This window comes from Pseudonaja textilis, chromosome Z (genome assembly GCF_049901715.1).
Source record: "Pseudonaja textilis isolate UNSWEBS1 chromosome Z, rPseTex1.2, whole genome shotgun sequence".
Taxonomy (NCBI): Eukaryota; Metazoa; Chordata; class Lepidosauria; order Squamata; family Elapidae; genus Pseudonaja; species Pseudonaja textilis.
Window position 1 is genome coordinate 26,602,807 of NC_142008.1, and position 16,324 is coordinate 26,619,130.

The following is a 16,324-nucleotide window of genomic DNA, read 5'->3' on the forward strand; positions in this document are numbered from 1 at the left end:
TAAACAAAAAAAAATTTTTTTTCACTAAAAGGGGGGCATGAAACAACCATTGTGATACCCGGCCTTTGGTGTAGGTCGCAATCAGATGAGCCAACCGTCTCTTACTAACTTTAAATAATTTTTTCCAGTTTTTTTCCAGATGGCAGATGACAATTCTTCACGTGGACCTTCTCTGAAGGCCAAATCCAAAATGCATTACCTGCGCAAACAGGCACAGGAGACCTCCAAAGCCTCACAGAAGGGTGCCCTCAGACGCCACAAGGCATTGGAGAGGGAAATAGACAGGTGGTCTAGGGAGTCAGGCTCTGTGCCTCTGGCCCTCCCCCCGCCACGCCCTCAACCTCCACCCAACCCCCCCTCCTCCCTCGCCTGCTCAATCCTCGGCCTCGGCGCCTAGACAAGCTCCTGAAGCTACTTTCACCCCCACTGCTGCTGGCTTGCGCCAGGAGGAACCAGAGGAAGATTCCATGGTCGAAATCCCTGAGAAAATGAGATCTTGGATGGAGTTTGCCATCCGCCAGGGAATCACGCATGGTCTCCAGCAGATGGCTGGTCCGGCCCCTCGGCCTGCAGCCTCTGAAGTCCAGGCTCCATCCGTCAGATCTCTCCCCAGATTGGATGCTTCACATGGTCAGGTACTCTCCCAGAGGGAACTGCCTCTCTCTCATGGGGTAGAGGAGGAGGAGCAGGAACACGATCAAGGGGACCCGATCCATTTCGGGGAAGAGGAGGACCTTGATTTGGGGTCCATGATCTATAGCGAACCCCTCTCGGGGGCAGACCCAATGGAGGGGGAGATGTCAGAGGATGAAGGCCTCACCCCGGACCAGCCCACCTTTGTGGGGTTGTTCAAGCCACATCTGTTCAGGTCCATCCTTTTCAAGGCCAAAAATATCTCCGGCCTGATCTCCCAGCCCCCCCCTGAACCCGCAACCTCGGGGGGCCATGACTCCATCTTTAGTCAGCCAGTAGTAGAGACCAAAGTCATTCCGGTCCCACCTATCTTCCGATCTGGTTTCCAAGCAACTGGCCTCTACACGGGCGCCTCCAGCCCCCTCCAGTCAGGACAAACACTTTTTCAACCTTGACCCTGACTTCTCTCTTCTGTTAGACCCCCCACGGTTGACGAACCCATCATGGGTTTGGCTTCTTCCTCGACCCCTGGCGATGCTCTAGAGGCCCTGAAACCAGAAGACAAGCAAGCTGAGCTGGCCTTACGCCGAGCCCACCAATCCAACGCCTGGGCCATTAGATCGGCCACGGCTGCATCTTTCTTCACCAGATCCTCAATCAGATGGCTCCGCCAGCTAAAGCAACATGTCCCCGCGTCCAATCTCAGGGCGCATCAGGACATTGCGAAGCTCACGGCCGTGGCCGAGTTCTCGGCCGATGCCACTTATCAGGCTGTGAAATTCTCCACCAGAGCCATATCCTCGCAGGTCACAGCTCGCCGCTTGCTCTGGCTCCGCCACTGGCAAGCGGACATTAAAAACAAGGTGAAATTGGCATCCGCTCCCATTTCGGGAGGTAAATTATTTGGTCCGGTCCTTGATCCCTTGCTGGTTGAGAGTCGTAACAAGCGCAAATACCTCCCCTCTCTTTTTCGGAGGTCCGACTCCAGAGCCCCCCCTTTCGACAAGGATCCTTTCGTTCCTCCTTCCAGACCTCCTTTCCCCCAGATACCAGAGATCTCCCTCCTACCGCCACCCCCATCACAAGATCGGGCCGAGTCCTCCGAGAGGTCCAGAAGGGGTGGCTCCTATAAAAGGCCCTTCCAGGGATCTGGGAGCAAGCCCTTTCGGCACTCCAGATGACTTAACCCTCTCCCTCCCCATCGGTGGCCGTCTCAAGTACTTCGCCAACCAATGGGAGGTCTCTACTACTGATGCATGGGTCAGGGACACGGTCCGTTTTGACCTTGCCCTTGAGTTCCAGTCCCCCCCTCCTGACTTCTTCATGTCCTCCCCCCCTCCAAAGACCCTGTCAAGCGGGCCCTCATGGACGCAGCCATCAGTCACCTCCTCGACATAAAAGCTATTCAACCCATCCCCGTCGCTCAACGAGGACGAGGTTTCTATTCCCATCTGTTTGTAGTGCCCAAACACTCGGGGGGTTGGAGGGCTATCTTAGACTTAAAAAGACTGAATCGTTTTCTGGCCCCCCGCAAATTCAAAATGCACACGTTACAATCAATACTCTAGGAAGCAGACGAGGGGACTGGCTCACTTCAATTGACCTCTCAGAGGCGTACTTGCACATCGCAATTTGACCCTCTCACTACAAGTTTCTACGCTTCTCCTATAACAAACAACACTTCCAGTATGTCGCGCTTCCCTTTGGACTGTCTTCCGCTCCCAGGGCCTTCACCAAGGTCTTGGCGGCCCTGGCAGCCCACCTTAGATCCCTCCCAGTCCGTCTCCACTGCTACCTGGATGACATCCTCATCCAGTCCTCCTCAAAAGATCAGGCAGAGAGAGACACCAAGCTCACCCTTGCTGCCCTTCAGGACCACGGGTTTCTGATAAATTGGAAAAAAAGTCATCTTTCCCCTTCTACCCGGCTAACCCATCTGGGGGCAGTGATTGACACTATTCAGGAGCTGGTCTTCCTGTCCCCGGAAAGACTCCTTAGCATTCAAAAATCTATTAAGCTTATTAGGCGTGCAAAAAAGGTTTCTCTGTTAGACTTGTCAAAATTGTTAGGCAAGTTGGTTTCATGTATCTCTGTTATTCCTTGGGCCCGTTTTCACACCAGATCCCTTCAATGGCTCCTGCTTCCGTATCAGCGATCAGGAAGGAGCAACTCAAGGCTCCTGGTCAGAGTCCCTCCAAGAGTCCTCACGTCCCTCCTCTGGTGGACCAGACCGGCCATCAACAAGGGCCACTACTTCAAAGAGCCCAACCAGCTGACCCTCACCACAGACGCGAGCCTATTCGGATGGGGCACTCACGTCCACTCTCTGTCGTCCCAGGGCAGATGGTTGACAACAGAACGACTCTGCAGCATAAATTGGTTGGAGCTCCACGCCGTTTACCTGGCACTTCGCAGTTTCCTACCTCAGGTACGCGGGCGCCACATACTGGTCTTTACGGACAACGTCACGGCCAAAGCCCATATCAACAGGCAAGGGGGCACCCAATCGATACGGCTCATGAGAGAAGCCGAACGCCTTTGCCGATGGGTGGAAGCAAACCTGTCATCCATCAAGGCAGACCATATATCGGGGGCTCTAAACATCCAAGCAGATTGGCTCAGCAGAGCCACCCTAGACCAAGCGGAATGGCATCTCCACCCATCCCTATTCAGGGAGGCAGCCTCAATCTTTGGCCTTCCCAAGGTGGACCTCTTTGCATCCCCCCTCAACACCCAGCTACCAAGGTTCTTCTCCAGGTACCCCTCTCACGGGGTGGAGAACCACAACGCCCTGCGTTGCTCCTGGCCCCCAGGGCTTCTCTATGCCTTCCCCCCCTGGCCCTTATCCCCAGGGTCATCCACAAACTGATCCTGGAGCAAGCGGAAATTCTTCTGGTGGCCCCCTATTGGCCCAGACGTCCGTGGTTTGTGGACCTCCGCAACCTCTCAGTGGCCCCCCCCCTGGAGGATCCCACCCAACAAGATTTCTCTGTCCCAGGGCCCACTTGCACATCCGAAGCCCCAATGGCTCCAATTAGCCCTCTGGAGGTTGAGCGGGACCGCTTAAGGAGGGAGAAGTTCTCCAACCAGGTCATAGACACCATCCTGGCAGCCAGACGGCCCTCGACCACACGAATATACAACGCCACATGGGTCGCCTTTCGTAATTGGTCCCACAAACGCCAGATCAATCCCCTCTCTCCCTCCATTGCACAGGTCCTGGATTTTCTTCAAGAGGGCCTTAACAAGGGGCTATTCCCTAACACCCTAAGATGGCAGGTCGCGGCCCTGGCAACCATTATTCCCACCGGTAGTGGGGGTTCCCTCTCTCATCACCCCCGTATCTGGGCCTTCCTTAAGGGAGCTTCCAATCTGCACCCCCCTACTGTCCACTACTATCCCACCTGGGATCTCAATAGGGTCCTCGTTTCCCTTACCAAGCCTCCCTTCGAACCCATCAGGGAGGCCTCCCTCCAGTTCCTGACACTCAAGACTGTGTTTCTCGTGGCTATCACATCTGCTCGCTGGATTTCGGAGATAGCAGCCCTGTCCATCAGAAAGGATTTATGTGTGTTCCATTTGGATAGGGTTGTTCTCTGACCTGACCCCACCTTCCTACCCAAGATTAACTCAGCTTTTCACAGAGCTCAGGAGCTCATCCTCCTGAACTTCTGCCCTAGACCTTCTCGGGAAAGGGAGAGACAGTGGCACACTCTTGATGTGCGGCGTGCCCTAAGGATCTACATCAGATGCACCCAGCCCTTCCGGAAGTCAGTGGCATTATTTCTGTCTTTCCAACCCAAGTCGCTCGGTCACAAAGTGTCACCTACCACTGTTGGCCGCTGGATTAGGGCCGCCATTTCTAAGGCATACCAGGCACAGGCCCTGCCTGTTCCCCCTGGCATAACTGCACACTCCACCAGGAGCGCGGCTACCTCGGCCGCATGGGCCATGCAAGCTTCAATAACCGATATCTGCCAAGCTGCCACCTGGGCATCCCCGTCCCTTTTTATCAGGCATTACAAAATTGATGTGTTCGCCTCGGCTGAGGCCTCTTTTGGCAGGCGGGTCCTTCAACGGGTCCTTGAGGTTCCAGAGGAGATTCCGAACCAGACAGGATCCCTCCCGTAGGACTCGCCAAGCTTTGGTATGTCCCACTCTGGTTGCTCGCAGCAGCTCTATGGAGAAGGGGCATTGGTTCTTACCTGATACGCTTCTTCTCGTAGAGCTGCGTAGAGCATCCAGCCCCACCCCTTTAGTTCCGTCTGGTGGGGAATCTTGTTTCGGCCAATGGATTAGTTGTTAGTTAGGATGAGAATAAGGCCTTTTCCTTCTCGTCTTCGCAAAACTGGGGAACGCTACGAGGGACCACGTGATGGGGAGGAGCGTTCCTCAATTCAAGCTCAGCCTGTGAGAGCCAAGACTGGAGCACCTCCCACTCTGGATGCTCTGCGCAGCTCTACGAGAAGAAGCGTATCAGGTAAGAACCAACTCCCCTTTGAATCTGGCAAAATAATCAAGCTTCCAGGACATAAGTCAGGGATGGGCTGCTGGGGTTTTGCAGGGGTTCAGGAGATCCTCTAGCTAAGTTTAGAGAATCCCCAAATCTCACTTCTGTCTGGCCCTGGCAACCTCACTCCAACCCTCCCAGGAGTCTCCACACAGCTTTTTTGGATGCAGGTAAGCGCACGGCACATGTAGAGGCTTGGGGAGGGTGAAAAATGGGGCTCCTGGAAGTTTCCGGCTTCCAGGGAGCCTCCAAAATCCGGGGAGGCCATTTTCATCCTCACAGAGATTCAAGGAAAACCTCTGAAGTCTGGGAAGGGGAAAAATACCCCCGTCCCCACCGTGGTGCAGGACGATGACTAGACCACACCCACCATGGCCACGGCTACCCAGCAACCTTTTGCTACAATTTTTGAAGTCCACCCCTGACATAAGTAGCACTAAGCTGTAATCAGACAGAGATGTTTGCTTATGAGTAGAGTAGAGTAGAGTAGAGTAGAGTAGAGTAGAGTAGAGTAGAGTAAAGTAGAACTGGAAGGGACCCTGCTAGTCCAGTCCACTGCTCAAGCAAGAGAACCTATACTATTTCAGATAAGTGATTGTCTAGTCTCTTCTTTAAAACCTTCAGTGATAGAGCAGCCATGTTTTCTGAAGGCAAGCTTTTCCATTGGTTAATTGTCCTCACTGTTAGGAAGTTTCTTCTTAATTCCAGGTTGCTTCTCTCTTTGGTTAGTTTTCATCCACTGGTTTTTGTCCTGCCCTCTGGTGCTTTGTACAATAATTTGACTCCCTTTTCTTTGTAGCAGCCTATCAAATACTGGAATACTGCTGTCATGTCGCTCCTGATTCTTCTTTTCTTTAGATTAGCCAAACCCAAATCTTGCAGCCATTCTTCATATGTTTTAGTCTCCAGGCCTTTGATCGTCTTAGTTGCTCTTCTCTGAACTTTTTCCAAAGTCTGGACATCTTTCTGTAGTATGGTGACCAAAATTGGTTGCAGTATTCCAGGCGTGGTCTTACTAGGGTTTTATAAAGTGGTACTAATATTTCATGTGATATTGATTCTATGCCTCTGTTTATACAACCCCATTATATTGGCTTTTTTGGCTGCTGCTGCATATTACTGGCTCATATTCAAGTGATCATTCACTACGACTCCAAGGTCCCTCTCACAATTATTATATTTGAGCCGGATCTCACCTAATCTGTACCTTTGATTTTTTATTTTTTCTGCCTAAATGTAAAACTTTGCTTTTCTCCACATTAAAATTCATTTTGTTCGATAGGGCCCATTGTTTAAGTTTGTCAAGATCTTTTTGGATCCTGAGCTTGTCTTCTGGGGTATTGGCTATTCCTGCCAGTTTAGTGTCATCTGCAAATTTGATGAGTTCCCCTTTTATTCCCTCATCTAAGTCATTTATGAAGATATTGAAGAGTACTGGGCCTAAGATGGAGCCTGTGGTATCCCACTACTCACTTCTCTCCATGTAGATGTACTACCATTAAGGACTACTCATTGAGTATGGTTTGTCATCCAGTTTTACTGATTTCATGAAATAACATTTTTCCTGTCAACTGTAAATGAAACATAGTCTATTACTGTTGTTTTTCCAGGCCAATGCTTTAATATCTCCTCTACAGGATGAAACAATACTATTATATTTGCATTATTAGTCATGACAGCATACTGTATTCTTTCAATTAACAGAATATATTGCTTTATGTCCTTTGTTATAGTTGATGTGAAGAAATCACTACGGCAGCTTGATGTCACAAGTGCATTCATAGCTCGTCTGGCACCAGAAGGTAACTTGCAGCATAAATTCTTGCTTCTCTTACTTGCTGGGAAGATGAACAAATTCTAAGTAGCAGCTTCAGCCATATGATGATTGATATCCTTATGACACAGTACATATTAAAGAAGATGGGGCTTCAGTCACATGGTCTCAATCTTTCTAGTCCAGACAAGAAACACCAACCATCTATCCATACAACTAAAATTCTTGTGGCTATTACCTTTAACTGGGCAAAACAGTGCATCATACAACAATGATTTTTGAATCAAGATACCTCAAATGGGCTAACTTACCGAACTACAATCCATCGCTATAATCCATCACTCCTGTGGGATTGTAATTCAGCCAATTTGTGGTCACTTCTGTGTTACCACACTGTTACGCCACCACCCAGATTTTCAGTAGATCAGTTCTGTCTTAGCCCTCTGAAGGCCAGGTAGATTGTCCATGCTGCCAGCATCTGGAGATCAAGTAGCTCAGTCCTGCCCTGTAGGCAGGGTGGACCAGTTCCACCACAGGCAAGTTGCCAGGAAGTCAGAAATTGCACCCACTGCCATTGGGGTATTTTTGCCCTTGCCATTCTTTTTCTCTGTTTAAATAAATATCTCTGAAACAATGATCCAATAAGTTGTTTAGTGAGTACCAACATTGTTTATTTTATGTTTGTAATAACAAAACCTTGCATATCTGAAACTACTTCTCCCTTTTTTTACGTTAAATTTCCAGAAAAGTAGCGATGGTCTCTTTTGAGATGATTCCCATGTCCCTTTTCCTTCTGTAGACTGAGATACCTTTTGCATGATGGTTGCCTTTCCCTCTGTCTCCCAAGGCCATTTCCACCTACTTATGATAATGGCTTTATTTTTCAAGTTATTGTTTGGCTTGTTTCTTAGTTTCTATTCCTGCAATTGAAAGACTGTCCGCAGCTTGCCTAAAATATAAAATCAACATAACATACATGGTGTAAGAGTTTATAAAAGCAATAACCTTTGCGCAAAAAAATAAAAAAAATGAAAATAGAACCTTCCTATTCCCATTTGGCAACATATTTTTTTAGGACTGTAATATTTTGGTTAATTTTAAATAAATACGTGTTCCCATTTATTTTTAACATCTTGAAAATAATTAATTACAATCTGCTTTTAATTGAGTACATCAACATTTTGCTTATAACATGTGCATATTTGTTATTGGATAATGTTTGATCACAGTCACTTTTAAATATTTTGTAGAAGATGTTGTCATCCATGAGTTTGCCAGCCTTTGTCTCGTACACATGTCAGTTGATTATAACAGTAAAGTACAAATATTTGAGCAAGGTGGATTAGAGCCTCTTATCCGACTGCTAGGAAGTCCTGATCCTGATGTTAAGAAGAATTGTGTGGAATGCATCTATAATCTAGTGCAGGTGATGATTTCTTTTCATTTTTCATTAGAAAGTAATGCCTTCTTCTATAAATGAATCTGATATTATATGCTGATTTGTGTTTGATCCACATTTAATTTACCCAACTTTTCCTGCCATCTTATTTTTAAATGCATCCTTCTCATATCTCCTCATACTGACATGGACTAGTTTGCTTCATGAATTCCCCCTGCCAATTAATACAGCTGATGTCATTATTTTAATCCATAAGACTTTTGGTTGTAAGTTAATTAGGAGGAGAATAAGAGGACTTATAAGAAACATTGAGAAACATTCATGTTTTTGTTTCCCATTCTTGGTAAAATATGATTAATGGTATCACTATGCCCACAGATCTGAATCTGCTCACAAAAGTTTTACTACTTTCAGTTGTCAAGGGCTGGATGTCAGATGTCTCTTGAATGAATTAGGGTGATTTACTAAATGGCAAGTCTCATTGATTCTGATTAAATTTGTTAATTAAATGTGTTTAGTATAGGTCGGAACATGCTCCATTTAAATGCCTACAAAGGAAATAATTTTCAGTAGAAGAATGTAGAATAATTTTCAGTAGAAGAAAAATCTATAGTTTCTTCATTGTCTGGAATAATGTTTAAGTTCTATAAAAGACTATAAAAATGTCAATTATTGATGATTTGAAATAAGTATTATTTTTGTATTATTCTTGCCTAACACATAATGATTTTACACTTTTTAAACTCTTAGTAAATGATTTTGACAGTTTCTTTTCAGAAGGTGGGGGGGAGAAGGTTATTGTAATTAGTTACTTTCACAATCAGTGTTAATGTCACCATATGCTGGTTAGCAAAAGAATAGTAAATTGGTAGAAGAGTTCTTTTCAAAGTCGAATAGCCCAATATACAATCCAGTGAAGCTGAAACAGTGGGACTTAAGTTACTTTAGCTCTCCTGATTTAAATGGTACCAAATTGGCTTAAATCCAAGTGCTCCAATTGAACAGGGTTGTGACCAAGTTATAAGTGAATCAACTCTGTAATGAATTCAATCCACAGTTCAATCTTTTCTAGGGCATCAGAGCATGTCTTTATTCTGAATCACATTTTGCTGTTTCCATTCTTTGGCTATCTATCCTTATTGTAAGGTATATCAGGACAACTGCACCTGGTGCTTGTTTAAACTGACAAGTGAAATTGTATAGAAAAAAGCACAGAAAAGATATCTTTTGAAAACTTCTAGTAGTAAGTTACTAACTAGTAACTTTTAGTTTTACTATTTTAATGTTGCACAATCAGAAAAGTTTAAATATTTAACAAAGCAGTTTAAAAACATTTAGCTATTTAAAAGAACAAGAAAGTAGAGATATTAAAATACATATCAAATGGTCAAACTGCATTTCTTTTATTCCTTTTGTGTCAATATGTTAGATTTTTTTTCTGTTAAAGATGAATTATTTGTAAGATAAACATTTCTGGGTTTTGTTCTGTATAATATATATTTTGTAACACATGGAACTCAATGCTTGATCTGTTGAAGAAATGTCTCTAAACTGTATTTGAACTAACCTATTCATTTTGTAACAGTCATAATTATATTGTGCTTTATATTGTTTTTTCCCCAATGACATTATTTTTATTTGATATTTAAATATAGGATTTTCAAAGTCGTGCTGCAATACGCGAATTAAATGTAATTCCTCCTTTGTTGGAACTTCTGAAGTCTGACTACCCAGTTATTCAGTTGTTAGCACTCAAAACTTTATGTGTCATTACCATTGATAGAGAAACAAGAGTGATGTTAAGAGAAAATCAAGGATTAGATCACCTTTTCAAGACATTGGAAACTAAGGTATCCTTGAAGACATCACAGTTATGAATTTTAGTCAGTCAATTTAAACGAGAGAAATTGCATGTGAAAAAATGCAGTACTTAATATGAAAGAAAAGTTGTTCTACATATGAGGAAATATGTCTTTAATGACAAAACTTTTGTTAAAAGAGCAGTTTGGGGTTCATGGTTAATTAAAGAGAATTAAATAAGGCATTTTATTTCTTTAATTGATAAATTTATTTAATTGATTGTCAGCTAAACTAATTATAACTTGACTGGAATAGATATAAACAGGTTTTCTTCAGATAAAGTGAGTGCTTTCTGATTATATGGAATAATGTTCTCTTGGTTCTTCAGGCTAGTGGGGACCTCTAAAATGAACAGTATTTGTAGACACCAATACTGGAGCCATACATTTGGGATATCTTTTGTTTTAATTTTTAAATTTTATTAGACAAACACAAAAACAGAAAGGGACATTAAAAACAATGGACATGGTACAATCCTCCTAACCCACATAGTTGTCTTCTTACATTGCTAAGTCACATATGAAAATAGTGCATATTTATATTCTATATACATAGTATATACTATATACATTTAATCATTTCTTAATTATCTTGATCCTTTCTCTTTTCTAACCAACCATAAAACTTATTCCATACTTTGTAATATTCCAATTCATCCTTTTTTAATTCTTTTGTCAATTTGTCCATTTCTGCCCACACCCAAATTTTCCTAATTATTTCTATTTCACTTGGAGTGACTCAGGTTTCCAGTTCTCCATTGTCTATTCTCCTTCTGTTGATGTTGAGGAATGGGAGTCTGCTTTCTCTTTCTTCGTGTGTGAATTTGATCCCAGGGAATAGGTTATTGAGTAGGTGGTTTTTTTCTCCAATTTGGGATCATTTGATGATGACGAAGATATCATCTGCATGTCCTGAATTTTGGTTGGATGGTTGGTTAGAACTGTAGATTCAAATCATTGCATGACTACTTCTACTAACAGGCCTGATATGGATGATCCTATTGGTGTACCTTGTACTTACTTACAGATTTTCCCATTGAAATTGAAGTATGCGTTGAGGCATAGGTCCAGGAGTTTCACAATGGTTTCTTTGAATGTGGAATGTTCTGTAGTGGAATCTTCCTTGTGGGTATGGTGTTTAGTGAGTAGGTGGTGTATGGTTTGTTTAGCCAGGTTGATGTCAATCTAGGTGAAGAAAGCAGTGACATTGAAGGATTTTCTCCTTGTTGATCTTAGTGTGTTTGATGTATTGGAGAAATTGTTCTGGGGAATGTATTGAGTGGGTTGAGTCATTGACCAGGTTTCCGAGTTTCCTCTGCAGGATTTTGCTAGTTTGTACGTTGGTGTTCCAGGGCCTAAGGGGATCCCCTTCTTGTATATTTTAGGGAGTCCATAGATCTTAGGTGTGAAGGAGTCTTGTGGTTGCATGTGCTTTCTCTTAGTGGTGTTAGCTGCTTTTCTTTTTCCATTTTTCTTACGGTGTCTTTTATTTTGTTCTCTAGCTATTTTGTTGGATCATTAATTGCATTCTGTCATGCTGCCATGAGGTCCTCAAGTGTACATTGATTGGGGAACAATGGGTTATAGTTATTCTTTGTTGTGCCTTGGTGATGGTTCTAATGTTAGGTGACCATGTCAAGTCCTGGGAGACTATAGAACCCCAAAACCTGAAGAACTTTACTGCTGCTACAGTGCTGTTAAATATAATAAGGATGTTATAATAAGGAGTGGTAGGAGGCCTTTTCCTAACATCCATTCTCTTCTCTACAGTTTTTAAGCATATTCAGCTCCAGATTGTTCTGGCTGCAATAAAATCATGGGAACAAGGTGGCAAAGAAGGTAGCTGAACATATGGGAAATGGGGATTGGATTTTTATTAGACAGCTACCTCCAGTATGAAGTTCCCCCATTGGGTCTCCATCAGATAAAGCCAGGTCTTAAGGCTCTTTTGAAACATGAGGAGGGTAAGATGTTCCAGAAAGCAGGAGCCGCAGCAGAGAAGGCTCTTCTGGATCCCATCAGCCAAAATTCCTTGGCTGAATCCATAGTATGTCCCTTCTGCTGGTGCAGATCAGATGGGCCAGCCTCATCAGGGTATGATGGTAGCCCAAGTAGATTGGATCCATGTCATACAGGGCTTTAAAGAGGATGACCAACATTTTCAATTGCACCCAGAAGCAGACCGGCAATGATGTAGCATGGACCACTCAAGGGGGCCTAAGAACTGCCTGTACTGCCATAACAGTTGCACCAGCTGTGCCTTCTGAGCACTTTTCAAATAATGGGAGAACTTGTCAAATATTTTTCTGCAATTAAGGTATCCTGTCACAGCATATTAGTTTATGAGACCAGTGTTTTTATATATGTAAATTATGACAGCAGTATTATGGGAATATGGCGTACCAAAACATGTGGTCAGAAAACAGTAACAGAGTTTTAAATCCTTTTACAATGTTGATGTCATATCTGTATCTTTTTAACTTATAGGAATTTAATGACCTACATGTAGAAGCTCTTGGAGTTGTGGCAAATTGTCTTGAGGATGTGGATACAATGCAACTGATCCAGGAGACAGGGGGTCTCAGAAAGCTACTGGCCTTCACTGAAGTTTCCACTCTAACTGAATTTCAGAAGAATGCCGCAAAAGCTATTGCTAAGGCAGCCGCTGATCGTACGTCATTATAGAAATTCCTATGTCTTGAGAAAAGTCTTTAGAATATATGAATGTCCAGTCAATGGTTCCTTTTTATGATTAGATGCCATTATTAAATCTTAATAGTTTGACATAAGTTTCCTAAAATAAGGAGCCAGTGATGTCATATCCTACATCTTATTAGCTCTACAATGCAGTGATATACTTTTTGATAAGACTGCAGGCATCTTCTGTCATCCCAGATTAGCACAAGATAATTTTGCTGCTTGAGATTACCATTCTGTAAATCAGGGAGAAATGATACAATACCCAATGCTGGACAAGATATTCTGGTACCTGCTAAGGAAGATTCTTTTAGTTTCTATCCTTGGAGTCAAAGTTCATAAGGCATCAAACCAGTTGTCTTAGAGAACTGTCTTGTTATTAGTAAGGTGGGTGTTCTCTTCTATTAAAGATCCAGTGTCTTTATTTCTTGGAAGTAAATTAATTAAGTTGTTTTTATATTTGAATATTATGGAATAAACCACAAAGTCACCATGTCAAATGTTATATATGCTCTGTATTTAGATAGAATATATGTAAATAGACAGATATATTTAAGAAGCCTAGAGAAATACTCCATACCAGGGGTCGCCAACCTTTTGGACCCTCTGGGACCACCAAACTCATAATTTTAGATCCCAGGGACCACTAACTGGTTCTGTGGGCATGGCCTAATTTGTGGGTGTGGCTTGGTGGTTATGTGACTGGCTGAGCATGGCTTGTATGTAAATATTATAAATATTTATATAAATATTGAATTTCTTATAAAAAAGAGCAACTTTTACCCAAAATCAGGCAAAGTAGGCAGATTGAGTTGCTCACAGAATCACAGATTCATTCAGAGATCTATCTATCTGCCATTGGCCAGCTCAATCTGTCACATAAAATTTGCTTGCAGGCAAACTCATAAAATTAACTCGCAACACACCATGCATGTAAATATTGAATTTTTTATTTTAAAAAAAGAGCAACTTTTACCCAAAATGAGGCAAAGCAGGCAGACAGATTGAGTTGCTCACAGAATCATTCAGTGATCTATCTATCTGCCATTGGCTAGTTCAGTCTCTCAAATTTGCTTGCTGTGAGTCTGCACTGAATTTGCTTGGAAGCAAACCTTCAGTCCTAAGGGAGGTTCAGCTGTACTGAGCTGAAGATCTAAAGACTAGCTAGAAAGCAAGAAATCCAACCATTTCCTGCTTCCTAGCTAATCTAAATCTCCCAGCACAGCAGAACAGATGATGGTCAGAAAAAGGGAAAACAGCAATTTAGCAGGCAAATTTACCGGGTAAGGAGTGAGTGAGCGGGGAGGGTTCTCACGGGCCATGTGGGCGGTGCAGCCTTGTCTTTCTGCACAACCTGGATTAATTGCTTTGTGGGGGTGCTCTGGGGGTGAGATTTCTCTGCAGCCCACCAAAATTTTCTTACGGACCACCAGTGGGCCGCAGCCCACCGGTTGGTGACCGCTGCTCCATACAATACAAAGACATTTCCCTTCCTTCCCCTCCTCTTCCTTCCCTGCTTTTTTACAGCATATTGAGATAATGGGCTTACTTCAAATGGACAAATTTAGAAGATATGCCCCATCTTGAATATATCTTAAATCAAGCCACTGATCTTTGTTACAGATCTTCTATCTCCCTGTGCACAAACACACATGCACACAGGCAGTTCATGTAAAATGTTGTAGCATCCACTTTTTTTTAATACAATGTTGTACATTCATATGGTTGTACTGTAAAGAGGAAATGTGGGTAAAAAAAGTTTTCACAAATAAATCATTTGTTATTGAATTAAACAATCCATCCCAAGATACAACATTTGTTTCTGAATTTTCTCATAAGAAATATTTTTCCTTCACAAGACTGATTTTTATCATCATTATTTAATCTGAATAAATTAAGACACAGACATTTTCTTTTAAAGATATGATTTGTCTCAAAATATCTTATTGATTAATGTCCCCAAGGAATTAAGCTCTTCTTTTATCCTTTTGTAATGATTTTGTAATTCTTTGTTTATATGACCAGTTCACTGCTCCTGAATCAACCATGGAATTCTCAAGCAAGCATGCCGGATGGAAGTAGTTTGCACTCAGCATGACAATGCTGTTTAAATATGTCTCAGATTTTGATTTGTCAAACTGCAATTGAAGCACAGCAGTGCCATATAGCAAAATGTAATAATATAGAGAATAATGTACTTCTTATTGTCTGTAATAAGATTCTTAGTCTCTCAAGGGACTCTGATGACATAAGCTGTGACAGACTTAGACAGTTCTTATTTCAACCATCTCTTGGTTATTAATTATTTCTAGCACCTCTCACATTATTATTTTAATTTATGTATATTTGTTGTACATAATTTCTAATGCAGGAAACCTTCTTGTCCTATGAATTTTATTTCTTTTTCTTTGCTGCCGCCTCTGCTGGATAGCCAAGTTGAATTGCAGATTTATTTTTAGGAACTTATCATAGTCTAATTAAAGTTGACAATATATGGTATTATTATTTTATTCTACCAGTTTATTTCTGGGAAATATCATTATACACATAGATCTTCAACCTGATACATAGTTTCAGTTTTTAACCACAAAAGTGGGGAATAAAGAAGCTAACTGCATAAAAGAATATTCCCAGAATTTACTATATAATAAATGAATTCAAGAAAATAGTCAATTTAACATATAAGATGTAGGATCTACCCTGGCTGATTTCTGAAACAGAAAAATAAGCAATAAATTATTTTCCCCTTTTACAAATATATGTGTGTGTGTGTGTACAAAATATACATACAATATATTTATATTGGTGTATGTATATGTGTGTGACACACACACACACACACACACACACATGAAAAAGAAGAAAGCAGTCAACAGGTTGACTTAAACATTACACTAACCTCCAAATCCCTCTGTTAACCCTGTTATTATATTTACTGTGTAGAAAGTCCACAGTTTTCAGTTTCATATATATCTGTTTAGTCCATTATTTCTAACCAAAGCAGTTAATTTTACCATCTTTGCTAATTCAGTCAATTTCAAAATCCATTCTTTAACAATCAGCATCTCTTTTTCTTTCCAATGTTTTGCAAGTAGAATCCCTGTCATCATGTGAAAAAATAGCACCCCAAATTGTTTTTCAATTGACTTGTCCATCATACCTAAAAGAAAAATTTCAGCTTTCATTAATATTTATATCTTAAATATTTTTGCATTGTCATTGTTATGTTTATCCAATATGTTTTTATATATTCGCAAGACATATGATAAAATAAACCTGGATTTTGACTACATTTCCAGCACTAATCATATTAGAAATCCCTTTATAGATTTTCGCTAATCTATCTGGAGTGAAGTACCAATGATATATCATTTTATAAAAGTTTTCTTTCAAACTATAATATTAATTTTAATTCCTTCGTCCATATATTCTCCCATTTATCTAGTATTATA

At 42.0% G+C, this 16,324-nt stretch overlaps 1 protein-coding gene across 5 annotated transcripts in view; it reads left to right on the forward strand.

Annotated features, from left to right (window-relative positions):
- The window catches only part of ARMC3 (armadillo repeat containing 3), an 89,858-nt gene that overhangs the window by 24,889 nt on the left and 48,645 nt on the right, over positions 1–16,324 (forward strand). For 4 of the 5 annotated variants that reach the window (XM_087916487.1, XM_087916486.1, XM_087916488.1 and 1 more), the window contains 4 exons: positions 6,877–6,945; positions 8,168–8,343; positions 9,972–10,166; positions 12,663–12,846. In XM_087916487.1, the coding sequence (XP_087772613.1) occupies positions 6,877–6,945; positions 8,168–8,343; positions 9,972–10,166; positions 12,663–12,846 (624 nt within the window). The remainder of the gene's footprint in view (positions 1–6,876; positions 6,946–8,167; positions 8,344–9,971; positions 10,167–12,662; positions 12,847–16,324) is intronic. The other variant, XM_087916490.1, reaches the window with a different exon arrangement.